The sequence below is a fragment of the Podarcis cretensis genome (genome assembly GCF_951804945.1).
Source record: "Podarcis cretensis genome assembly, chromosome: 11".
Lineage (NCBI taxonomy): Eukaryota > Metazoa > Chordata > Lepidosauria > Squamata > Lacertidae > Podarcis > Podarcis cretensis.
The window spans coordinates 43675397-43701844 of NC_137180.1; the positions used below are offsets into that span (position 1 = coordinate 43675397).

At 40.2% G+C, this 26448-nt stretch overlaps 1 protein-coding gene across 4 annotated transcripts in view; it reads left to right on the forward strand.

The window, feature by feature from the left end:
* ARL15 (ARF like GTPase 15) overlaps nt 1-26448 on the forward strand; it is a 191956-nt gene that overhangs the window by 41139 nt on the left and 124369 nt on the right. The window contains exons 1-2 of one of the 4 annotated variants that reach the window (XM_079995138.1): nt 1692-2279; nt 18377-18433. The exons of 1 other annotated variant lie outside the window; for it this stretch is intronic. In XM_079995138.1, the coding sequence (XP_079851264.1) occupies nt 2268-2279; nt 18377-18433 (69 nt within the window). In that variant the 5' untranslated portion in view covers nt 1692-2267. Of the gene's footprint in view, nt 1-1691; nt 2280-18376; nt 18434-26448 lie in introns of those variants that run through there. 2 more of the 4 variants (XM_079995140.1, XM_079995142.1) reach the window with 2 other exon arrangements.

The following is a 26448-nucleotide window of genomic DNA, read 5'->3' on the forward strand; positions in this document are numbered from 1 at the left end:
TGTAATCCATAGCCCAGCCTTCCTTTTTCAAAGAGTAACTTTCTAATGTTTGTAGAACTTGTGACATGAGGCAAAATGCAGGTACTATGCAATAAATAAGAATACAATTTTTCTTAAGGCTTTTTTTTTTTTTGCAAGAAATTTTCAGAGTTTAGGAAAAGCAGATCTCACCAATTAGACCAATGAGAAGGCAAGAGTGAAACATCCAATGTGTTTTGTTTTTAAGCCTTTTCTGCTGGTCTTCCCTGGTGGAGAAGTAGAGAACAAGGTTACAATATCAATACCAGTTGCTGGGAATTGCAGATGGGCAGAGTGTTGTTGCGCTTAGGTTCACCTGGTTGGCCACTGTGAGAACAAGATGTTGGACTAAATGGGCTATTGGCTTGATCCAGCAGGGCTCTTACGTTCTTATGCTACTCAATGGAAAACAACTCAGATATTCAGGATTTTAGTGTAATTGTGATTGGGAAGTTGTTTCAAAAACGAAAGGAAGCAGCAATGAGAGGTCAGGAGCTTTCTTACTCCAGATCATATTCACATTTAGGGAGAATAGGTAAGGTTCCATTCGCAGAGAGAGCAAGACTTTATACAAAATGTATTGGTGTAAAAAAGTTACAAGAAAGACAGTTTGGATCTGCTGCAGGGATCTGCTGCCACAAGCAGGGGATTGATGACGAAAGAGTGATGAGTGCTTTTGATAGGTAATGTAATTTTGGGAGGACCCCAACAGCAGCGCAGCAGGAGATTTGAGGTGCAGCTTTCAGTTTTCTTGTATGTAACCCAACTGCTTTGCTTCCAATTCATCACTGTGTCGCTGTCTTTCAGCAGCTCTGGTTCCTGCCCCACCCCAAGCTGCTAAATCCCTGCGCATCTTGTGGTGGGGTGGAGAGAAGTGACAAGAAGTCAGTCTATATCACCCTCCAATGTAGTCTCTTTCAAAACAGACAAAGAAAAAAAGGGGAGAAAATACTGCTTATGATGCCGGTTAACTAGCGGAGGAATAGGATGCAGAATGTAAAACGGGTCTTCCACTTGCTATTTACTCTCCTGGTCCTCCATGCAGTGCACTGCCTAAGCAATAGCCGTATCCCATGCACGTTCATTTCAGTGGAGCGTATTTTGGAGTAAACATGCATACGACTGGCCTCCCTCCCTCCTGTAGTCTATCATGCCTTCCTTTTCGATCAGCTTATCTCACAGCATATTCCATCCCTTTCTAAGTTCCTCTTCCATGCCCCTCTTCCTGTTCTAAACTACTCGTGGTGTTGCAAAGTCTGTGCCAGGGATCAGGAACCTGTGGACCTCGAGATGCTGCTGGACTACAATTCCCATCAACCCTGACCACTTGCCATGTTGGCTGGGACTGATGACATCTGGGTCACAGGTTCCCCATTCCTGGTCTGTACCGGCCCAGCTTTGAAAGCTGCATCCTCCCCGACCCACTTTCCTCGCCGCTCCTATTGCATTTCAGCCCTCCCATTCATTCCTCCCCTCTGCCCTCCTGTCGCTTTTCTCGTGCCTTCCTCCCGTCGACCCCCCTTCGTCCTTTGATGCACAGCTTGCCCCCTCCTCCCGATCTCCCCCCCTCCCTCCCGCCTCCCGATCTCCCCCCCCTCCCTCCCGCCTCCCGATCTCCCCCTTCAAGTCCCCCCGCTCCTGCTATCTGCCTTGAGTTTCCCCACGCCCCAACCAAGTAGGGAGCCTGGGAAAGCATGTGTGTCCCTTTAAGAGCCTTCTTTCTTCGTCTCACGTGTATGATCAGCTGACAGTGACGCTACAGGGGGAAACTCTCCCTGTTCCTGAAACATCGGGCGCTGCAGCGGATTGCACGGGCGCCTGGTTGGGCTGGGCTCGTGTTTTGCTTCTCAGGCGTCTGCTGGGTCTGGCTGCAAAAGCAGCGCTGCTACCGTTGCCGAGTGCTTGCTCGCTGAGACTGAGCGAAGAGGGAAGCGTGCCGGGTTCTCGCGGGCAGAGACGGTGCAGGGCGAGCAGCGGTGCATTGGCAGCCTCGGAGATCCAGTCCTTGCCCATCCAGTTACTGAGACCGCTGACCGAGATCTCCCTGATTCCCGCCCCCCGGGAAGCTTCCCCACAGCGACGGCAACTCCATACCGTAGTCCCTGAGATTTTTCCTTCCTTAGGAGCTGCTGAGACGACAGCCACTTCTTATCAGTCTCCAGACGTTTTCACCCACCTTGAGACTGCTTGATAAGAAGCAGGCTACTCTGTGACCTATTAACGCCTAATCCCAGTTGTTACCCTGGTTCATGGATTATCTGGTAGGTACTTGACTTAAACTGAATGAAATCGCCCTTCCCAATACATTTCTAGTTTGTTTCCAATTCTGCACGTTCCTACGTCTTGATATCTGTATGCTTTTTTATTTTAAATAATGGTTCATGGTGACAGCACATGATAAAAGGACTCTTGGATTTAACAGAGAATTGTTTGTGCTTTTTGAATAAGTGAAACTTAGTTGTTCTGTGAAGGTTCTTTTAGCATCAGTTTCACAAACAAACCTGAGTTCTCTCTCTCTATTGTTGACAGGGTAGGGTGATGGGAAGAGGCTTTCCCTATTGTGTCTTGTGAGCTCTCGATTAGGAAATTGCATTCCTCATGCTCCAGGGTTTTTTATCAGACTTAAAACTATTAAAGGCCAGTGAGCAAGAGTCGTTTTCCTAAAGAGGACTATAGTCCCACTCATTTGGTTATTAGACTTCTAAACGCCTGACCTCGGTCACTAGTTTTCCTCCTAAATGTATAAACAGGGAACGCTTGAATGCATCAAACTGAAACTGGGCATTTGTACTTCTTTACCTGACTAGTTTGGTATTCAGCAGTAACACTTAGCAGTCTTTAATGACTGTTGCCCTTATTTGTACAAAAAGAGATTTTTATCTCGGGTGTTTTCTCCAAGGTTGAATGACTTTTCAGGTTCATGAAAACACTGGCAACTACAAATCCGAATTGTGGTTACATATGAAATAAGAACTTTACAGTAACGTGTTTGCTTGGATGATTTTTCAAATCTAAAGTAAAACAAAACAAAGTTTAGCTAACTGGTAGTAAACAAACACACATGGTTTGGTGTGCTTGTGTGTCGATATACTTTCTGTTGCTGGATTTATGACTGGAGTATAAAGAAGCAGTGATGTTTTTCTGTGCTTTTCAAACAACTCCTTTGCATTTCAGAATACATCTTGCCACTTAATGGTTAACACTTGCTTGCAAGTAATTAAAGTAAATTATAAGCTATTTAGTCATAAAGTGTTAGTATTCTGATATGCTGCTGCATGGAAAAGGTGTGAGTTGCTATATCTCCTTGGTTTCAGATTCTTATAAAGTAGTTGAGAAGTAAAAGAATATATGAAGAGATGCCAACTTATGTGACCAACATCTGTGCAGACTGCACCTGTGAAACTTATAGTTTTTTGAAATTTCACTGCTTGAGTTCTCAAATTGTCAAAACCTCATAGGAAAGGCCTGTGTGAATAAATTGGCCCATAAAATCTATGTGTAAGATTGGTTTAATTATCCTAACAGGAGTTAGAATTTTTTTTACTTTTTGATATTTTGAGGTGGAATGTGCTTCTGTTTGTGAGACCAAAATTTTTTTTTTGGGTGGGTGGGGGCCTGCTTTAAATAAGAGTTACCTTAAAAGGCTAGCAAATTTAGTATGGTGTAAGCTTTTGTGGACAACAGTCCATTTCACCAGATGTATGAAGTGTTATGCTGAGTTACAGGTATATAGTAACATATTTGAGAGGAGGGGCAGAATTGTAATTGTGAGCTCAGAAGGAAATGAGATGTAGAAAGTGCAGATACAGCGATAATTATGTAATTAACAAAACTGTATTTGGTGAATAATATCCTGGTATTTGTATACCAATTAACACATGTAGTATGCTAATAAAAGTACAACTACTTTGTCCCAATTCAATTCACAGGAGATGGAATCCACCCAAGAGTTTGCAAAGAACTTAAATGTGAAATTGACCTTCTCACAAAAATATGTAACTTGTCTCTTACATCAGCCTCCATACCTGAGGATCAGAAAACAGCCAATGCAACACCAATTTTTTTGAAAGGGAACCAGGGAGGATCCTGGAAATTACAGGCCAGTTAACATCTGTCCCATTAAAACTGGTGGAAAGTATTTATAAAGATAAAATAACCAAGCATATAGAAGAGTAAGCCTTACTGAAGCAGAACTAGCATTGCTTCTGCAAGGGAAAATCCTATCTCATGAACCTATTCAAGTTCTTTGACAGTGTCAAGAAGCATTTAGATAGAGGTTGACATAGTGTATTTTCAAAAAGCTTTCATCTTGTTCATAATCAATCTAGAGTTAGAAGTGAGCAGTGAAATTGTTCAGAGTAGTTAAAACAAAAGGAGACCACAAAGATTTCCAAAAGGACCTCTCCAAACTGAGTAGTGAAGGACTAGAAATGAGACCAGGGGTCCTTCACTGCCAGTTCAGACCCCGGCATAAGCAGATATGTGAAATTAATGGCCCCTCCTCCCACGTGCATCACTTTACACTTGTTTACATTGAACTGCATTTGCCATTCAGGACAGATAGAAGAAAGTACTTCTTCATACAACACATAAACTATGGTGCTTGTTCCTACAGAAGCCAGTTATGATCCCCAACCTAGATAGCTTTAAAAGAGGATTAGGCAAATTCATGGAGGAGAGGGTTGTCAAAGGTTACTAGCCATGAGCTGTCAGCAGTAATGATTCTGAATACCAGTTGCTGAAAATCACATGAAGGGAGTGCCGTTTTGCTCAAATCTTCCTTGTAAGTTTCCCACGGGCATCTGGTCGATCACTGTGAGAACAGGATGCTGGGCTAGATGTGCTATCAGCCTGATCGAGGATCCTCCTCTTACGTACTTATGGTAATTCGGCACTTTCATGATCTCCTTGAAGTTTTTTGTTATGATGTTCTGTATTGTTACTAATCTACAACACATACTGGGCAATGGCACTAACCTCTTGTAGGGCTTGCTTCCAGAGAGCTCACCAACCTAAAACAGTTATTCAGCAGTAATGGCAGTTGACAAAACAGAAATACAAACAAAGAAATTAGTCTCTATTTATTGGACATGGTTGCCAACTGTGGCAACACTATTACAGGACATAACAATGTCATTTACAACATTAAGGATTCATTCACCTGCTCGTCTTGCAGTATGAGGTATGCCACCCTCTGCCAGCAATGCTCTTCTTGGCAAACAAACCAGTCTTTGTACAAAGGATTAAGCAGACAGAAATTTGTCATCAGAAATGACAATGTTAAGAAACCAGGGTGGGTCGGGGGTGGGGGAGACTTCGGCATCTGGAATACTCAGTAACTGACCTTCGAAGTACCAATCTTTGAACAAAGAAACTTCAAAGAGAAACTGGAATGTGAAACAGCTCATTCACAGTTCACCAGGAGTTTCAGTTCTATCAATTCTGGACTGAGCTTGTCAAAGGTGTGTGTTTTTTAAAAATTAATGCTACATTTGTTGATTGGCTTACCAGTCATTGATCACCAATGACTGTTTTGTGAATGATCACAAAATTATCACTTTCAGTACTATCCCACATTTCATTTACCTCTAACCTCTTCTTTCTTTCTTTCTTTCTTTCTTTCTTTCTTTCTCACATACTAAGACACACCAACCTCACCTGTAACTTAGGATCTTAGTTCATGAAGTGAACTGTAGTCTGTGAAAGCTTATGTCATAATAAATTGCTTTGTGTTTAAGATTCGGCAAGACTCTCTGTTGTTTAAAATGGGAGCAGTATTTGACCGAAATAGATTTCTATAGCTCTTTGGTTAGCCTACCTTACTGCATCTCCCTAAAATGAAAACAAAAACGAACAGTTTACTGCTGGGAAAAAATAAAATGGTGAGGTCTGAGAGAGTTTGCACATTATATTTATGTGTAAAGGATTCATTTGTCTCCAAAACGTTTGTTGAACAGATTGTGTTCAGTCTTTATGCTGGGAAAGAAGATGTTTAACGAGATGGTATGTTTCTTTTTAAGAGCTTAGTTAATGGACCACTAGTAATGAACTTGAATGTTCCAAGAGCAAGCATGCTGCAGCTCCCTGGAAACCTGGAAATTTCTCAAGTGGTTTTCTGGAAACTTGTATCTAGATAAATCTGTCTCTCATATGTTTTTGAAGGAAACATTGAAATGCATGACTTCTGCAGAACTCTGTTGAACACTTAGTATATTTAATTGATTTTGAAATAGGCTCATGTATGTGGGAAATTTACAAAATGCTCTTAGCTGAGCTCAGACTGACCTATTTCTCAGCTTCTTGCCCTTCCCTTCTGCTGTCTTACTGCATGCAGCCTCACTGTTTGCTAATGGTGTGTGTTGTGAAAATATGACATACTTGCTTTTCTTTCTTTTAAAATGCTTTCAGCACCTGCTCTTGCTGTTCTTAAAATGTACCTGCATCAGTTCTTTTTCTGCCATAACTCACACAAAGGATGGTACCCTATTATATTTATGATACCTTTTATGAAATGTGAGACTAGAATTTCAAATCCCTACTTTTTGACATGTTGTTATGGGTTGGTAGTCTGCTTGCTTTGCTATGTATGCAAGGAAAGACAGAAGAATAGAGCTTGGAACTTTAATATGATTTCTTTTCCCACTTCTTGCCAAAAAAAACAAAACCCCCGACCTCTTAAACAAAACTAAAAACAGAACAATAATAATAACTTGTGCATGTACATATTTTTCTTAATGATACAGGTTTGCCATCTTTTTCAAAATGGCAGATTCAGCCCGTTGCATGTTCAGCAGGCCGTGGCTTTGGTGGACCTAACTCCATAGAATCAGATTGCAATAATGCTAATGTTGGACGTATCTAGTGATGGATGACCAACACTTTTTAAATGTTGGTTGCCTAGGCCATGTAAATTGCCTCATTTTTGTTTTAAAAAGGTGTCTAGAAAGCTTCATGGATAAATCTGTGCTAGTAGTTGGGCTTCAAAATCAAGAAACTTATAATTGCATGAACGATTTACAGCTTCCAATATAAGTTTGTCTATAAAACTGTTTTTAGCCATGTGTGTACCTAGAATAATTTAGAGAAGTGGCTTTCAAATGGTCTCCGAAGGGAATCCGAGGTTCCCTTGGAAGCTGATCAAGTATTCTTCAGTAGGAATAATAGTAGTTGGTAACAGCAGCCAAGTATCCCTGAAACATTCCTTGGCTACTGCTGCCAATTTCCCCCTAAAATACTCAGTATTTGGGAAGTGTTGGATATGTTATAGCATATAATCTCAGCTGGCAGATGATGGTGAGGGCCAGTGTGTCACCCTGTGTGTCACAGGGTCCATCTACTTGTGATGGCAATGAAGTGATTTCTTCCCCAAATATTGCAGTTAGCTTTTGAAAGAAAACTCATATTGGTATGTGTGTGTGTGTGGGGGGGGGGGGGGATTTCACAAAGATTGTGACTGTAGAGCAGAGCTTTCCAAAGTGTGTGTCGTGATGTTAGTGTGTGGGCTGCAGTGTGTAGGTGTGTCATGCAAACGCTCCCCACACTCCTCCCTGGGCTGGAAAGGGGTTAGTCTAACCTCCAGTTTGCTAGTAAAACTGAATTACTGTGTCATGAAATGATGCATGTTTAAAAAGTGTGTCACCAACATGAAAAGTTTGGAAAGCTCTGCTACAGAGGGTGAACTTTAGCACTCGTCTCCTGGATGCTGCAATCCAGACACTCCCCCACTACTGGACCTGGCTTTTAGTTGTTAAAAAGGACATGTTGTAAATGCTAATCATATTGTTAACACCAATTGGTAATTAGACCCTACAGTCGATCACTGTTTTGAGGTGGAGCACAAGGAGGAGAGTGATGCCTGAGTCCATGGCTAGTCTTGTATCCTTGTTGTGGGGGCAGATGACAGGGCAAGTGTTGATTTTGTTCCCCTGGCTATGACAGATCACTCATCCTTGTGCCTGAGGTGAGTGCAGAGTAGCCCTGGACACCAGCTCTGTCACCATGGTGATGGTGACATCTACCTCATACTGCCATCAGTTATGTTGATTTCATCGAAGAGGAAGCAAACAGCAAGATTAGAGTCATGGAGGAGAATCCCCAGAGCTCTAAAAGGCTTGTAGTTTTGGGAGGGGAAAAGGATGCTGATTGAGAAGCCCCCATCCCTACACTCACTAATGTAAATTTGATTCCTAGTCAACCCTCAATAATGCAAGAACAAAAATATATCTCTAATAAAGCCATGAAACAGAGAAAAGTGGTAAATAAAAACCAGGCTTATGACTTGCTTTAGGTCAGGGGTCAGCAAACTTTTTCAGCAGGGGGCCAGATCACTGTCCCTCAGACCTGGGGTGGGGGGCAGACTATATTTTGGAAAAAAAATATGAACGAATTCCCAGGCCCCACAAATAACCCAAAGATGTATTTTAAATAAAAGCACACATTCTACTCATGTAAATACACCAGGCAGGCCCCACAACTAATCCAGAGATATATTTTAAATAAAAGGACACATTATACTCATGTAAAAACACGCTGATTCCCGGACCATCCGCAGGCCGGATTTAGAAGGCAATTGGGCCGAATCTGGCCCCCGGGCCTTAGTTTGCCTACCCATGCTTTAGGCAGTTGGCCCTGAATCTGTTGATTTTTGTTTCTTTCTTAAATAGATCCTTCAAGCCTGAAATATTTGCTCTAGGATAGCCTTCCCCTTTGTAAGCTGGTTAACATGGAAATGGTTCCTTGAAAGTAGAAAGATTGAAAATAGTAAGGGATATTGATTAAATAACAGAAACTTTCTATCAAAATAACAACTCCTGAGAATAGGAAGAGTGGGAATTCCCTACAACAATGTAATTTTCAAATACTTCTCACACGTGGCATACACTGTGCAAAGATGCTGTTAATATGGCAGAATGAATATATTCAGTGTTGATCTTAGGTCGGTATTATAGAGTGATTTAACCACAATTCAACATTGTTGACAAAGTAAGATGAAGAGCATTTTTAAGCTGCAAGTTGTGCTGATAAATGGTGTGTGATAGGTCTGGAATGTTTTACATGCCCATACTCATGTACTATTCTTGTGATTATATAATATGTCAACAGGACACACTCCTGATAAAAGCTTCCCAGCTATCAAGTTTGGTCTTCTTGCAGGGCTCCTATGTATTTTAAAGCTTCAAAATAAATCTGCAGGCAAAGCTTTCGCCATCCTTGTTCAAATTCTTTAAAAGTACTGGTGATCTGCCTTGGGAGTGGTGGAGGGGATGCAGCAAGCTTGCTACACGTTTGTAGTTAAGAAAATTGGACAACTGCAGATACACTTTTGATAGAGGGCTTTTCTGAAGAGTCAGTTGGCAAAACACAAGGGCAGGAGATGGGAAAATGAGAGTAGCATAGCTTGGAGGTACTCCTGGATCCATCACTGTTGCTTGAGGCTCAGGTTGCCTTGGTGGCATGGAGTGCTTTCCATCAGCTTTGGCTGGTGGCCCAGCTGCACCCTTATCTGGACAAAGATAGCCTAACTATTGTTGTCTGTGGTCTGGTAACCTTTAGGTTAGATTACCTTAACACACTATATATGTGAGGCTGCCTCCGATGACAGTTTAGAAATTTCAGCTGGTGCAGAATTTGGTGGGCAGTTTGCTTACCAGGGCCAGATGGTTTGGGCATACATCACTGTTTCTGGCCCAACTGCACTGGCTGCCAATCAGTTTCCAGGCCTAATTCAAAGTGCAGGATTTGACCTATAAAGCCTTAAATGGCTCAGGACAGCAATACCTCAAGGTCCACCCTTCTCCATAAGAACCAAGCTAGACCCTGCAATCCCTGGAAAAGACCCTGATGTTGGGAAAGATTGAGGGCACAAGGAGAAGGGGACGACAGAGGACGAGATGGTTGGACGGTGTTCTCGAAGCTACAAACATGAGCCTGACCAAACTGCGGGAGGCAGTGGAAGACAGGAGTGCCTGGCGTGCTCTGGTCCATGGGGTCACGAAGAGTCGGAGACGACTAAACGACTAAACAACAACAGACCCTGCAATCATAAACTGAGACCTTTCTTTGTGTGCCTCCTCCATAAGAGGTTCGGAGGGTGGTAACACAAGAACAGGCCTTTTCTGTGGTGTCCCCGCATTTGTGGAATGCTCTCCCCAAGGAGGCTTGTCTGGTGCCTTCATTGCATACCTTTAGGTGGCAGGTAAAAACATTTCTCAATTACCAGGCCTTTGACTGATTAAATAATCAATGTCCTTTTAAATATGTTTGTGGGAGGAGGGTTATTTGGTGTTTGTTGTTTTGGTTATGTATTTTGTGTGTTCATTTTGTAGTTCTGTGTTGTGAACTATCTTGTGATCTTCAGATGAAGGGTGGCATACCAGTTTAATAAAGAAAATAATCATAATCATAAAACAGTATTGGATCATTATAATTTTTGTACAATGAGAACAAGAAAGTCCTGATTTGTAGACTGAGAGCACACCTCTTGAATATAAGACCCAGATGCATGTTTTGAAATACATCAAATCAGGAGACAATTTGACATGTGAAAGGGTAGAGCAGCTCTTCTTAATTCTGACAAACCTTCATTTTTTATAAGTCCTTGATAAACATGACAAATATGAAGAAGCAGACTCAGCAACAGCTCAGAAAATAAGATTAAATAAATTTCATGTAGTATTCATTGAGTTTCTTTGCCCCCCTTCTTTTTCCTCAGCTCTTTTTATAGAAATGATTGGTTATGTCTGCTTCGCACTGTGGAGGCTGGAAGAGACATAATAATTTTCAGAGTATCATAAATAATTTTCTTTTTATGATAATGTTGATTGATTATCCTGTTTTGGATGTCAAGGAAGAGTTCCCTGGGAAGAGGTATTGATGGTTAAACAAGTCTGAGAATTGTAGGTCTGTGAACTACAGTTCAGACATTTTTTGGGGGGTGGGGTGGGAGCCATGACTGTTTAAAGTAGTTTGATAATGCTTTAAATTTATAGTGCAGATGAGGCTTGAGAGTGTGCTGCCTTGCCAAAGGACACCCGGTGAGCTCTCAACTGGGGACCTCTGAGTCTCATTTGTGTTCAATATACTACTATACCAATTAAAACCTGGATTAGTTTACAGAGGATAATCAGGGTTCATTTGAAGCAGGTTGTATGTATGTTCAGTGCACCTTGGCAGTTGTCACTCTTGGTAACTCCAGCTTCTTCACATCTGTTGTTGACATGGATTATTGAGAGATCACCTGAACTGTGCAGTTTTCGTGCTTTCAGCATGGAGTTAAATGATACCTAATTTGTTTCCAACACTTAGCAGTCCTTGGTCTCAATGCTCTCACACATTTGGCTTCTGTGCCTATGCAGAGCAATGTTCAGAAACTTGTACAATTAAACCAGTATGATATTTTTGGTGTAGAGGTCTGCTACAGAAGCTAGTGTGCATGCCTGTTAGGGCATGGCCAACATTTTTCTGAGTTTTTGGTCATTTCTGTATATCTGTGGTGTGTATTACAACACTTTAATCATATGTACTATACAGTGGTACCTTGGGTTACATATGCTTCAGGTTACATACGCTTCAGGTTACAGACTCCGCTAACCCAGAAATAGTACCTTGGGTTAAGAACTTTGCTTCAGGATGAGAACAGAAATCGTGCTCCGGCAGTGCGGCAGCAGCGGGAGGCCCCATTAGCTAAAGTGGTGCTTCAGGTTAAGAACAGTTTCAGGTTAAGAGCGGACCTCCAGAACGAATTAAGTACGTAACCAGAGGTACCACTGTAAAATGTTTTTGAGACCTGTCTGTTTTTTGTTTGTTTTTGGCTATAGCCTGCATTCAGACTCTTCTACATCTTGCTGGAGGGAAGGTGGTAAAAGAGGATCATACTTCCACCTTTGTATTTCTTCTCATGCCTATGGCCATTTTAAGAAATGCTAAGGGTATGGGAACAAATTCCCCTTGATGGCCAGACACAATTGATGCCTGTTTTCCCAGTGAAGAACTCTTGCCCACATTGCCAAAGTCAAATGCATACTGATACGAAAATACTGCTGCTACTTTATTACTGATATACCCCTGTGGCTGTTCTTAAATCAGTGCACACCTGTGTGATTAGGAATTGCAACAAAAAATCTTTATCTTTTATGCAAGTAAAATTAAATCAAAAGCTTATAGAGATATGTATGTACTGTATTTTTTGTTGTTGTTTCTGTTTTTTAAAGTGCAGCTATTTTATAATGGGATACGTTGCAAGAGGAATCTTCAGGTTGGACTTTGGAACTTAAGTAACATTATAGAACAGTAATATTTATCTACTGTTGAATCAAGCATCGGCTTCAGTTCTGTGGAGTGATAACTTAGGTTTTATGTTTGCAGGGGAAACAGTCTCTCACTGGCTCCCTGTGGATACACATTGCTTATTTATTCCTGCATGATTTCTGAGAGCATTCCTTGGTGTGGATAGTTGCAATATAGCATCATGACTTAGTTCCCTGTTGCTTTTTTCCAAGGCTTTGATTAAGCATCAAATGAAGGTGCCTGGCAGTCTTGAATGTTTAACTTGAAACAACTTGTGAGTGCAAATGTTTTGTTTTCTCTTTCATGCTCACCATGTAAACTCCTTGCAGAAAACTGCAGTAAACTGTAAGTAAATGAAACTTAAAAATGGCCCACCATTGAAAACTTTGGCTGGTTATTGAACCTTTTCTTAAGAAATCCTAACTTTGAATTCCATTTCAAAGCCTGTCTTTTTGTTTTAAGTTTAGAGCATGAAAGTTCTAAAATATAAAATATAATATAAAATAAAATAAATAAAATAAAAGTAACTATAATCAGGAAACAGGTCTCCCATTACATATTTCCACCATCCACTGAAACTCTTGTTATTTTCTGGCTCTTTTCATTCCATGTAATCCTTAATTAGTTGAACTGCTGCTATACACAGCTCCCCACCCAGGTAACTTTAAAAATATCATAAAGGTCATAAACTTCTAGCATTTTCTGCTGCTTTCCCCAGCAGCATAGCAAGCCTGGGGCAGACCAGAGTTGTTGAACTTTTTTTTAGCTTAGGGTGGCCAGCTATGTTTTGCCACTCCTCCCCCTTTTTATAGTTTCTTATCATCACAAGAGATTTAGGCTCTCCAGAGTAGGACACATGGCCACACTTTGTTGACTTTGTTCACATCATGGCAAGCCATGGTTAAGCAGATTGCTCCCACTTTGCTCCTCTTGTAGAGCAAGTGGGAACAACAAAACACAATCCTTGGCTTAACATTATTACACCCCAAACTGGACTTTTGGTTTGTTTTTCTCCAAACAATCCACAGTTGGTGAGCCATGAACAGACATTGGCCTTAGATTGTGTGTGGTTATTTTGGAGCCCAACAGAGTACAACACCTAGTTTGGATGTATGCCAAGGATTGTGTTTTGTTTCTTCCACCTGCTCTAGGGGAGAACTGGAGTGGGAGTAATCGGTGCATTCATGGTTAACCATTAACCATGGCTTGCCATAGCATGCAAACACACCCAATATTTTATGAATTACTATGGTTTTTCTTTGAAACCTGTTGCAACCCTTTGCTGTAGCCTGTGACAAAGGGTACCTTTTAATTATTTACTGTTTCAGGAAAACAACTTTAGAAATCTGTGTTGCATGTAAAAATACAGTATACATTTGTATGCTCCTTAATTATAATAGTGGGTAAAGGATTGCCCTGCTTACTTTTCATAACCATACATTTATCCTCCCCTTTCTCAATTTTCTCATCATAGGCCGATAGGAATTTCTTGCAATAGTTTTGATAGTCTTCACTCACTTTCTTCATAATCTGCTTAAAATACATTAAAATATAAATATCCACGGCTAAAACTGCAGTTCACACCCCATTATCCACAGGAATACTTTTAGCAATAAGCATTTATTTGTATGGCTTTCAGACTACCTAAGATCTGTCCTCTGTTGGACACTGTAGATTGCTGTGGGGAATATCTCTAGAAAAGATAAGTGGCTCTTACCTAGGCTACAGTTGGAAGCTAGAGAACAGTCCATGTTGCCCTGACAGTTGGTCTGTTCTGATAGGTGAGGCCTGCCCTACATATATAGTCTGCGAAGCTGAGGTTACCATATGAGGAACATTTAAAAATATATATTTCCATAGTGTTTAATTGCTGGTACGTCTAATTGTTTCACTGATAATACCTGTGCAAATATTGCCAGCTTTCTTAATGTGTCTTTCCAAAACCGTAAGCTGCAGTGGTTCAGCACACTATTGTGAAAATTGACCATAGCAAATCTGCCTGCTGAACAGTAAAAAAGAAATTCTTTTCTATGATAACTTCTCTTTGTTTCTTAATTAGGTTTGTGATGCGTAGTTCCCCCGCCACACACACACACACACACACACACACACACTAGCTGTTTGCTATTGCCTGTAGTTCACACTGAAACCCCCCCCCCCAGGGCTTTCTTATGCATTTTTACAGTATATGCATTGAGAGTGCAATCATTGAATCAGCCCACCTATGGATATAGTTAGATATTTCTAAGCCGTTTCAGTCACTGTGCTAATGGGTATAGCAGCCGCTTGCTGCAGATAAATTGTTAGATGGGCCTGTTCACCCATTTCATAATCTATGTGAACAGTATATCCAAAGTATTTGAAGTGGAATCTGACCCTCTGTTTCAAATCAATCTATTATTAACTGCTAAAGTAAGAGCAGATACTAAAAATACTGGTTCTTCATCAATACTTAAGAATATTACTATTATTATTTATTTTATTAATGAATTGCTTCCTATGTGACATCTCCAGGTGATTTATAGTGCAATGTAAGGTACTTTATGTTATGCGTAGTGGTCCACTCTTCAGCTCAAAGGCTTGTTGGAGTAGATAACAATACAAATGCTTAGGACAGTAAAAACAGCATGATAAAAATGGAAAAGCAGCAAGATAAAATAGAAATTGCCCATGTCATCTGGATTAAAATTGTAGATTTAAAAATATATCTGTTGATATACAGTTTACCTTGGATATGAGGTTTAGACAGTGGTTTTTGCAAGTCCTACAGTTGCCAAGAGACATCTCTCCTTCCCCCCCGCCACTACACTCAGGATTGTACCTGACATAGGACACAGGCACGCCACACATAATAATAATAATAATAATAATAATAATAATAATAAATTTTATTTATATCCCACCCTCCCCAGCCAAAGCCGGGCTCAGGGCGGCTAACAATAATCAAATAATCAAACAATCAAATAATCACACATTCTAAAAATATTTCATTAATAATAATAAATTTTATTTATATTCACTTAGCTAGTGAGCTGTGAGCTATTGAGCTATGCGTGGAGAACAATGCTGTCTTGAGCAGGAAGGATTACAGATGACTGGATAGGACAGTAATGCCGCCTGAATAGACCCCAAATGGAAGCAAAGGTGCTTGTTGACCAGAATTCAAGTGACTTTTCACTTTTATGTTTGTCAATTATACCACTCCTCGCAGAAGTGAACATTAGTGTAGGATTCAAGTGTCTAATTGAGACGGCTCAGTGTTTCCAAACTCTTTTCTCCATGGACCACTTGAAAATTGCCAAGCGTCTTGGCAGACAATGATTTTTCTGCTTGTTTTAGCAGAAAAGATAGGATAGTGACATATGTCAGATATGGAATACTTTCTATATAAGGCTGATTTCATTTCTGGAGGGGAATCACCTTTAATAATGTTTTAGCTGTGTGGTTTCCCGCCCTTTTTTTACAAAAATGCTGCTGAAAGCAATAAACTTCTCTGGACTCAGCTATACAGCTCCAAATAAAACGTTTTAAATGTGTTGCAAAGTGCAATATACAAATGTGACACTAGATGGTGAGAGTGAGCTATGCAAAATTCAATGTACTTTTCAAAACCTTTTTTTAAAATAAAAAAACCATTTTCATAGTGTTTTTTTATATGTGTAGATTCCACCTCAGTTTGTGTTAAGGAGTTACTATAGAGAAGCTACGTCTTGCTTGTACTTGTTCTTTCAGCCCTCTTGTAAAACTAATTACAAACTTAACTTTTCCCTTTTGTATGTGATGGCTGAATATATTTATTACATTTTTTAGTCTTGTTATTCACAAAGGTGTTGTACAGATACACAGTAAGTTTTATATTTAAGTTACACTCCGTTTGTATTTATCTTGGTTTTGTTTGCAGCGGAAAAGCCTTATTATTGTAGCATTTGCTAAAGGTCAAAAGCAAATTAATTGTGTGCTGAATAAGAATTCAGACTGAAGTTACATAACCTTTGTTGTATGTGTTGGCTTCCCTACTAAAACAATGACTCTAAACTTCTCGTACTAAGCTTCGTCATGTTGAAATTTAACTGAAATTTCCTTGTACTGGAAAATTGAGGGCTGGGAGAAATCTCAGTATTGCATACACTTGCTACATTTTCTTTCTTAAAAGCCTGTTTAACAGAAATATGCACACCAAAAGCAAGTTGTTTTCTGTGACAGCAAACAATCCAACTAACTAAAGCAATTGCTAATAGTAGCCTTAGAACAATCTAATACAGTTACAATCTGGGTTTTTTCATCCAGAAATCAGATGCATGCTTGATACAAGTCTTTAAAGCTCAACTTTTAATTATATTTGGAAGACAGGAAAGCCATTGTCAGTACACAATATAATCTAAAAGTTTGATTTTAACTTATAATTTGTAACTTTGGTTTGTTAATTATATCTTATTTAATTACACACTATCAAAGATGATGTAATAAACAAAAACGTAATTAACATCGAAATATATAGACAGAGGGAGGTAAGCTAGTGTACTAAATAGGACTTTCCTGTCTTGCAAGTACCGTTTAAGTTCAGCTTTATAGTTTTGCATCTAAACCACATCTTATTCCTAAATAGAAAAAAAACCCCCAGAGCATAACTGTAGGTGCAACTAAGTTTTATTCAGAATGGACCAACTGAAATGTTTGAACATGACTAAGAGTCATTAATTTCAGTAGGTCTACTCTGAGTAAAGATTTGTTGCATACAACGCATTGTTCTTTAGCTAGCCAGATTGTTGTTACAGTTAACAGACAGCTTGTTTTGGTATGCATACAACTAAAAGAGATACTATTTATTGAATGATTTCAGTGCACAGGAACAGAAGAGAAGGTTAACTCCCTGCTGCAGAAGAGCTAACAATCTAAGTAGGGCTGCAACTTCAAAGGCACAAATTCGTTCTGTAATCATCTGCTCTTGTGTACCAATATATATTTGCTCCTCCTCCTTGTCAACTGTCAGTCAGGCAAAATGGATCAAAATACTGTTCTTCCATGACCGATCAGGATAAAAAATGAACCAATCAATCAGGACCAAAAAGGAACCATTTTTGTGGCCTGCAATATCTCTCACATTTACTAAGGAAGCAATTAGTAGCACAGATCATGGACTCTCCAACACACTGTGCAGGTTTAGTGTGCTGTGCCACCTATCAGGCCTGCACTCATACATAAAATCTCAATGTAAAACGGTAGCTTAAACTTTCAAACTCTGAAGGAGAAAATTTTATATTTTTAAGACACCAAAGTGAAGTTTTCTGCTGTCCCTGAAAGTGGGACATTTCTCAAAAACAGGTCTATCTTTAAGAAATACATGGTACTGTATTGCCAAACCAGGTTATGAAAACTCGTTTATGTCTTTCTGAAATATATTGTCTCATTCATATAACCACTTGAAGCAGAGCTCTAGCAGGAGTTTGGGGGGGGGGGATGAGGCCATATAAGCAAGGAATATAGTAGCCCCTGACAGGGCTGTGTTTGAGCTTCTGATCTAAGATTCCTTTCCTTCTTCTAGGCAACTTAATGGCATATGATGTCTGCATGCGTACATATATATGTTTTTTTGAGGGGAAAAAATATTCTCATAACAGTTCTTGGAATGAACTGCTTTTGTGAGCCTGCCTCAGTAGTGCTGTATGAAAAAATAATGTGGATAACTTATTACTATGTCGCTTTTTCGTATTTAGTTGCTCAGGGGTTCATTGCAAAATGTAATCATATGAAAGCTAAAATATTTTTATGGGCGGTAAAAAAACCAAAACAAAGCCCTGTGATGATAAACACAGTTTTAAACTAGAATAGGCATACACACCTTCTTTCAAAATATGGTGGTACAGTGGGAGGAATTGAAGCCTGTTATTCTGGCCAACCTTTGTGCACCATTATTAAAAAATTCCTGCAGCCTCCCAAGATTAAACTTACGATAGGAAAAAACATGTGGCATAAACCTGTGTTTCAGAAGAAAAAAAGCACACTTTTATTTCTCATTCCGTCCCTTCCCCCAGCACTAATAATACTTGGTAATACTGTATTTCAATTTCTTTAGAGAATGTCTGGATGTATCCAGCTTTCATATGCTGTTTGTAGAGTTGGCATTTACACGGTAAGCAATATGCCATCTTTTGATGCAATGTATGCTTGAGTCTTGCAAAGTGAATTCTAGTATTTGTGCCTTAGATCCTCTGTTGTAGCTATTCCGTATTTCCAGCCAGTGTATTGTGCTTAAATTGTGTCCTGTAGAAGTTGGCTTCATGTGGTGAAGTGTTTGGCTTTATACATTTACACAAGTTCCTTAAGTTGTTGTTGTTGTTGTTATTATTCCATCATTACTCATGTATATTCCCTTTTTGAGGATACAAATACTTCCAAGGCAATTCACAACATTTTGACTTAAAGCTAGAAATGTAAATTACACAGCTATAATAGAGCATATCTATAAAGGTAAAGGGTAAAGGGACCCCTGACCATTAGGTCCAGTCGTGACCGACTCTGGGGTTACGGCACTCATCTCACTTTACTGGCCGAGGGAGCCTGCGTACAGCTTCCGGGTCATGTGGCCAGCATGACTAAGCCACTTCTGGCGAACCAGAGCAGCGCACGGAAACACCGTTTACCTTCCCACCGGAGCGGTACCTATATATCTACTTGCACTTTGACGTTCTTTCGAACTGCTAGGTTGGCAGGAGCAGGGACTGAGCAACGGGAGCTCACCCTGTCGCGGGGATTCGAACCGCTGACCTTCTGATCAGCAAGTCCTAGGCTCTGTGGTTTAACCCACAGCGCCACCCGCGTCCCATATATCTATAAATCATAGCAATTATATCACACCCTACAAGCACTGAGCAAAAGGCAAACTAGTGCTGCCCCGGTTATAACCCAAGACATGTCCAAACACACCACAATATTTATGGCTCTGCCAAAAGCACTGATTGAACAGATCTTGCATGTGATTGATATGGGGGGGGGGAATTATCTGCTGAGGGGACCAAACAGGGTTGCACTGCTTGTAGCAAGCATCCTCGCTTCTGATGACTACACCTGCAATAGGGCATTGTGAACTGAAAGCGCTGGAATGGAAATAGTGTTCCTAAGGTTTTATAGAGTCCTGGTTTTTTAAAGGTGAAAAGCAGCACTTTGAATCGATCCTAGAAAGCTAAGTGGTTACCAGTAGAGCTCTTGTAATATTATTGAATTGTATTAGCACTGGATAAAAGCTGTACCACCTCAGTCTAAAGCAACTGCAGTTTTGGACTGTCTTCCAGAGCCGGTCTATGTAAAGTGCCTTACCGTAGTGAAATTGGGCATTTAAAACAGTACCAATGTCCTTATTTTCTGGATGGGGTACATTTTGGCATAGCACTTTCTATCAGAATCGAGCATCATCAACTATCTGCCACCACCATCAGCACCTGTATTTCTGGATTTCAGAAATACCTCCAAGCTGTGAACTTGTTGCTTTGGGGCAGTGTGTCTTCATCCAGGATAGAAATATCTACTTCTCCAATCACCATAAGCATCTCTGTCTTCTGTGTATTCAATATCAACTGGCTCACCAACTATAGACAGACAACTGAATACTGATTCTTATATTACTATGCAGCATGGTTGTTGCTTTCACATGAGAGTTCATGCATTTAAAATGGGGAGACCCAATGGCATGGGTATATCATACAATTACTTTCTATGCCAACATTGCCAGCCTCCTGGAAGGTGAAGCACTGCTGTAGGAAGGAACTGTTCTTGGCCCATCCCACATTCTCTCCCTATTCCATATGTTATCGATTTAGTTTGGGACCCGTCACACATAAGCAGTCAGCTTTGAGACACTGCTGTGCATTGCCTTCACCAGGAGCACTTGTCCCAATTGTGGATGTGGATATTGCCTACACATGATGGTATGCACAAATGTAGTTTGGAAGCAATGTCCACATACTCCTTGTGATTGTTCAGTTTACCTTGGCAGTATTTAGTGCTTATGACCACAGTGCACATATATAATAAAGGAACATTGCAGGAGGCAGCTTATAATAATAATAAATAATAATAAATTTTTATTTATACCCTGCCCTCCCTGGCCAGAACTGGGCTCAGGGCGGCTAACACCAGTAAAATTACAATAAAAACATAATTGGGGGGGACGGGACCAATTTAACATATGGGTTAAAATACAGTTTAAAATGCTGCTTCATTTTAATAGTAGCCCATAGATCAAAACCATAAGGGGAGGGAAACATAAGGGTCAGACTGAGTCCAAACCAAAGGCCAGGTGGAACAGCTCTGTCTTGCAAGCCCTGCGGAAAGATGTCAAATCCCGCAGGGCCCTAGTCTCTTGTGACCGAGCGTTCCACCAGGTCGGGGCCAGTACTGAAAAGGCGCTGGCCCTAGTTGAGACCAATCTAACCATCTTGCGACTTGGACCTCCAAAGTGTTGTCATTTGTGGACCTTAAGATCCTATGCGGGGCATACCAGGAGAGGCAGTCCTGTAGGTACATGGGCTAATTTATTATTTATAATAATTATTATTATTTATACCCCGCCCATCTGGCTGGGTTTCCCCAGCCACTCTGGGCAGCTCCCAACAGAAGTAATGCGTCATAAACGGTACAGACTCATATTCTGAGGAGGAAGAGTGTAATCCTAGATTGGGCAGATGTCCAGCAATTGTGTAGGCACAGGCACATTAAAGGATTACTCTAGATATTGCTGCATCTCAAATTGAGACATTGTACCTTTGTATAATAATTTTCAATGTAGATTCTCCTTCTTCCTTGAACTGTAGGCCTAAGAAGGTCAGCTTCCAACACAACTGGACATTTTGGATGTGAGCTGCTGTTGAAGGCTTATCTAATTTGGAAAACTTTAGAAATAATTTGAAAAAGATACTGCAGCTGTTGACTTAAAGAACAGTTGTGGGTCCTTAATTGCACTCCAGAATCTGTCTGGTTCTATGGCAGTTTGGCAGAGGAATGTCATATCCTGTCCTCTTTATTGACTTCTCAGTTCATTTTGCTGCAGCTTTCAAACTTCTTTGGAAGTCTCCCTGCTAAATGCTAATCTAATTGGGCTGTGTTTGTCATCTAAGAATTGACAGGATTTCAGCAGGGAGTTTTAAAGCCATAAGGGCAGAGTAAGCCACCTGTGTGTGTTCTCTGCCAAAGGCTGGCCCAGTAACTGTCATGGGGAAAGTGATGAGGGAACATATGAGCAAAGAACTAATGGATGCTTAGGTGAAAGTGTGAATATGTGCAGCCCTTTGTCTTGGCGGAGGGTGGTGTTTGTGCTGATTAAACAGCTGACATCTAGCATTGGAAGGAAGGGACTATAAATATATAATATGCACTATTAAGCCAATGACTGTCATTTTAGTATTGGTACTCTGTCCAAAAATTATATTAACTCCCCTCCCCCCTCTTGCAAACATGGGATATGGCCTGGTTTTATTTAACTCTTTTTGGTTTTTATTTTAAAATGTGCATTGGAAATGAAGAAATACATTTTTAAATCCTGTTTAGTACTGTTCATGGAAAATGCAGAGTACAGAATCTTTTTTTTATTTTTACTGAACGGGTCTACAGTGGCACCTTATAGACTTTGCACATTGAAGAAAAAAATACATGAGCAAACAGATATTCACCAGAAATACGTTATAGCCAAGATTTTAAAAAACCCAGTATATTATTGCAGGAAAGCATAACTATTTATTTTCAGCTTGCTATTAAGTATGGGCAGTTCCGGATTTATGTATAAGCTAAAGAAGCTATAGCTTAGGGCCCCACTCTCTTGCCCGCCCCCCAAAAAAAATTAAAGGGGAAAAAACCCGGATGTATATTTCCAAAATATAAGATAAAAAACAAATAAGATAAAACTTACATACAGCACAGTGTTTTATGTTGTGTAGGCTCCTATGATGTAAGTAATGGGCCCTTCCTGCTAGCCTGCTCCCTAAAATATCACTGGTTTGCTCATTTCTATATCCAGCCACTCCCACCTGAGGTAGAGCTGGAATTGTTGTGTATATGTATGAGGTTCCAACTGTGGGAGGGGGGAGGGAGAACAAGAAAGTGCTATATGCTTGCATGTCTCGTGAGTGTGGTATGTATGTACGCCTTGTATATGTATAGTGTGCCTATGCACACTAGCCATGCCAGCCACTGGCAAGTGGCCATCACAGGGGTGGCATCTACTTTAGCATCCTGTTCTCACCGGATGGCCAACCACATGGCTGTGAGATGCCTGCAAGTGGGGCATGAGTGCCACAGCACTGTCCACCTGCAGCTCGCAGCCTCTGGTCGGTGATAGAATTATAATGCTTTCCTTCTAGATTCTGAGAACAGTGACAATCTACTGTAACCAACCTTGTGGATTTATTTCCCCACAACCACTGTTTCTGTGTACTGTCACACACTGTGATGAACACAAAGACTGGCCTTCTATTATAAGTAACTTGAATTTTTATTATGAAAGGGTACTTCGTTGGTGAAATTATTCACTCATTATAAGCACTTAGCTTATAACAATATATACATATTTATGTAATCAAACAGACTAATATAAAAGTGGCACTAGCACAAAATTAGCAAAAGTCAGCTTAAAAGCCATACAAAGCAGTATAAAATCAATAAAGGCACTGAAAAAGCTACCACTATAAAGAGAATAGTTCTAAATGTAGTGTCAATCTTTTAAAGCCAATATAATGAAATGCTTTTGGAGTGAACTCATACAGAAGGGAAAAGTCTGCATTTTGCTATTTTCCATTGCTTCCCATTGTGGGGGGAAAAGGAAAATAAAATTACAATTTATCATAGCTTTTAGGCTGTATCCTGTGCACTCCTCCCTTTCCTATTGTGTGATGGACACAAGCAGGAAAAAACCCCCCAAATGCATAATAACAGAGGAAAATCACCCCCCCCCCCACTTTCATATTGCATTCCACCATCCATCTGTTCGGTCGTAGTTAGCCTTGGCGTACAATGATTTGGCTGGCGATAATAGGATTTTCTCCTGCACCCTAAATTCCTGTGGTTTAACCAATGCATTAAAATTACTTGTGAGAGGTAGTAAATCTCAATGGATACAGTGAGAAACTTGATAAAATCCTGTTTCTGTGTAACTGGTGTGTATGCTCAATAGCAATCATTTTGCCTGTCCTTGCCAGATAATAACCCACTTCCTCATTCACAGCATTGTGTATATATGCTGGAGGCAAGGTAACATTGCAGATTCATTATAGACCAGGAGTGCGTAACTTCCTTAGGCCTGAAGGCCACACTTCTGGGCAACTCTCTGAGGACCACACACCAAAGGCAAATGTGCACTCACTTTAAAATGTAAAATAAATGTTACCTTTTAACAGTAGGTTAGCTTTTATAACTCTCTTGCACAGCTCTCTCTGCCCTCCATCTAGGCAAGCAGGAAGTGTTGCCAGAGGACATATTCCAGCTAGATAAAAACATTGAGGAGGGTGTGAAGCAGGGCCAGTGAGGGTTGTGGCCTGGGGAGGGTTTTTTTTTTTTTTTTTTGCTTGGTAGAGTTAGCCAGATAAAGAGGTCTGGGGGACCACATTTGTTCCCAGCCCCTGTTTTAGACTCTTGTTTGAGGCTGAGGAAAAACCTTTTCTAAAAGTTATCTGAGGAACATATGGATGCACAAGAATTTGTAAATAGGTCTTTGGGTCTAAGTGCAACTGATTGTCAACTTGATCATGAAGAACAGTGGCTGAACTCTTGTGTTCCCATAAAATCTTAGCAGAAGCTCCTGGGTGTTTTAAAGGCACATTCTCCAATGAATGAAACTTCTGCTTCAGTGATCTTCATCTGGTCTCAACTTAGCATACTCAGCCAAAGAGCTCTTTCGTTTTTCTCCTTCTGCCTGGCAGTAGCAACTGCAGCATTAAGTGACAATGAGAAATGCAGTGGCTCTTCATTTTGCTGTTGCTCAGTAGTCATAGTAATGGATGAATTGCCATTGCTCTGGTAAGTGAGTGAGGTGATAACAAGGTTTTATTTTAAGTTTGTCTCTGATAAGCATAGGGGATGTAAGAGACTGATTAAAAAGGGCAGGCTAGGTTCTTCTTTTCTTTTCTTTGATGGAATCTCTACTTCATGCTTAGTTTTTATGGTAACACTGTTTGCATTTCTAATTAAAAGCTAAAAGTTTGCTTTCAGCAGGCTGAAGTCTGTTTAAGCTCGGGTGTGGTGCTATAAACTCCTGCCGTATGTATAATACTGGATTTTGATGTTGTTTTAATCCTTTCTAGGAACTTCAGGTGAAAGGCAAGTAAGAATTTATAAATAAAATAAAATCATGGGCCAACATAGCCATCTGTGTTTGGATTCTTTTTGGCTATGGTTAGACTTTCCTTGAAGGTGTGTCTGTGGCGGTTGCCAAGATGGGTTCTTATCCTTTAGAATTGTGTAAAAATGGGGGCCTGCTGCTGTCATATGTAGTTTGGGTCTAAAATGATTTCTTGTGTATGAAAACTATGAGGAGACTATGGTTATTAATGCTTCAGTGTCTGCTTTTATTCTAACCACTAAAGTTGTATAAAAGGAGCAGACATTTGTTTTAAAAGTTTATGCATTCAAAAGACAATCTGTTTCTTGCTTGGGGTGGAAATCCGCTTTGTGGGGTGTGAATGACAGGAAGCAAGTGCTGACTGGAGGCCTCCATCAGTAAGAAATAACTCTAGTAAAGAATATACAAAAATGGCTTAAACAGGACTGGACTCATTCTCTAAACAGGATGCAGATATAAATAATCCAATGCAAACTGAATTTGTAGGAACTTTCTCACGCACACCATAAATGTTCAAAGCATAATCCACGCATCTTCCAGCTACAGTGGCTTCTCAATGCATGATAAGGAGCACTTACTAAGCGTGTCAATTCATTGACTACATTACTGTAACCTAGTGTTTTCTTGCATGTATTATGAAATATGAAGACTTCAAGTGCTTCAAAACTGCTTGCAATGAGGTAACATTAGTGCAAACATTGCATGGTTCTTCAGTATAGTTCTTCATGGTTTTAACATACTAGTTTCATGGTATATAAAACTCCAGGAATGTTAACATGGAAGCAAAAGTCTCCTAGGATATACATCTATGTGCAGCAGTTATGTATGTTTCCAGTGTATATCAGGCCCGGTCCAAATCCCATTATCATCAGGGGCAGAGCCTCTGGTTTTAGGGTAACTGAAATGAACTCCAGGCTTCTGTCAATTGAATAGAATTGTTTAATGGTAATTTTGGTTTCATTGAAAGCACTTGGGTTTAGCCATATTTGTCAACACAATGTAATTCTGTAATTGAAACAAACTGAAAAATTACACCAGCTCAATCATACGGCATATAAGCACTTAAATTAAGGTAAAGGTACCCCTGCCCGTACGGGCCAGTCTTGACAGACTCTGGGGTTGTGCGCCCATCTCACTCAAGAGGCCGGGGGCCAGCGCTGTCCGGAGACACTTCCGGGTCACGTGGCCAGCGTGACATTACTCCATTAAAAAGTTCGTGGAATGTGCTTATCTTATGGTTTGCATTATAAAATCGCTTATAAAAAGCCATGCACTCAAAGGATTTTTGACATTTGTGTTTTAATTTTTTTATAAAGCAGTTATCTATGTTTGTTTTTTATTAGGACAGAACATTCTTTTTAGATCTTGAGTCACTTCATGCACTTTTTTTTACAGCATTGTTTCTTCAGCAGGGATTTTCAGCATCTTCATATTCTAAGCCCTCTAGAGCTCCGGGAGTCCAAACTTGTTTGTTTGTACCATGATAGGTATTTTGTCATGTTGATGCCAGCAGATCTAGTCACCAAGCCAGAAACAGGAACACAGAGTTTCTTTTTGTAAATGTAAAACAGTTATTATCATAGAAGAATTATGATTCTAGTGTCTTGCCTCCACTTTAGTTTCTTCCAGATAGTTACAATCTTGTGCTGCTGGTGATGCCATACACATACAACTCTCATCCCTCTTGCTATATTACTCATATCAAGAGAAAATTAACTGTGATTGAAACTGTGGTTTATTCATCCCATTTTGTTAGGTTTACTCAAACCAATATTGAATTGGTAAGGAAGAATATGCAGTAAAGGTAAAGGTAAAGGGGCCCC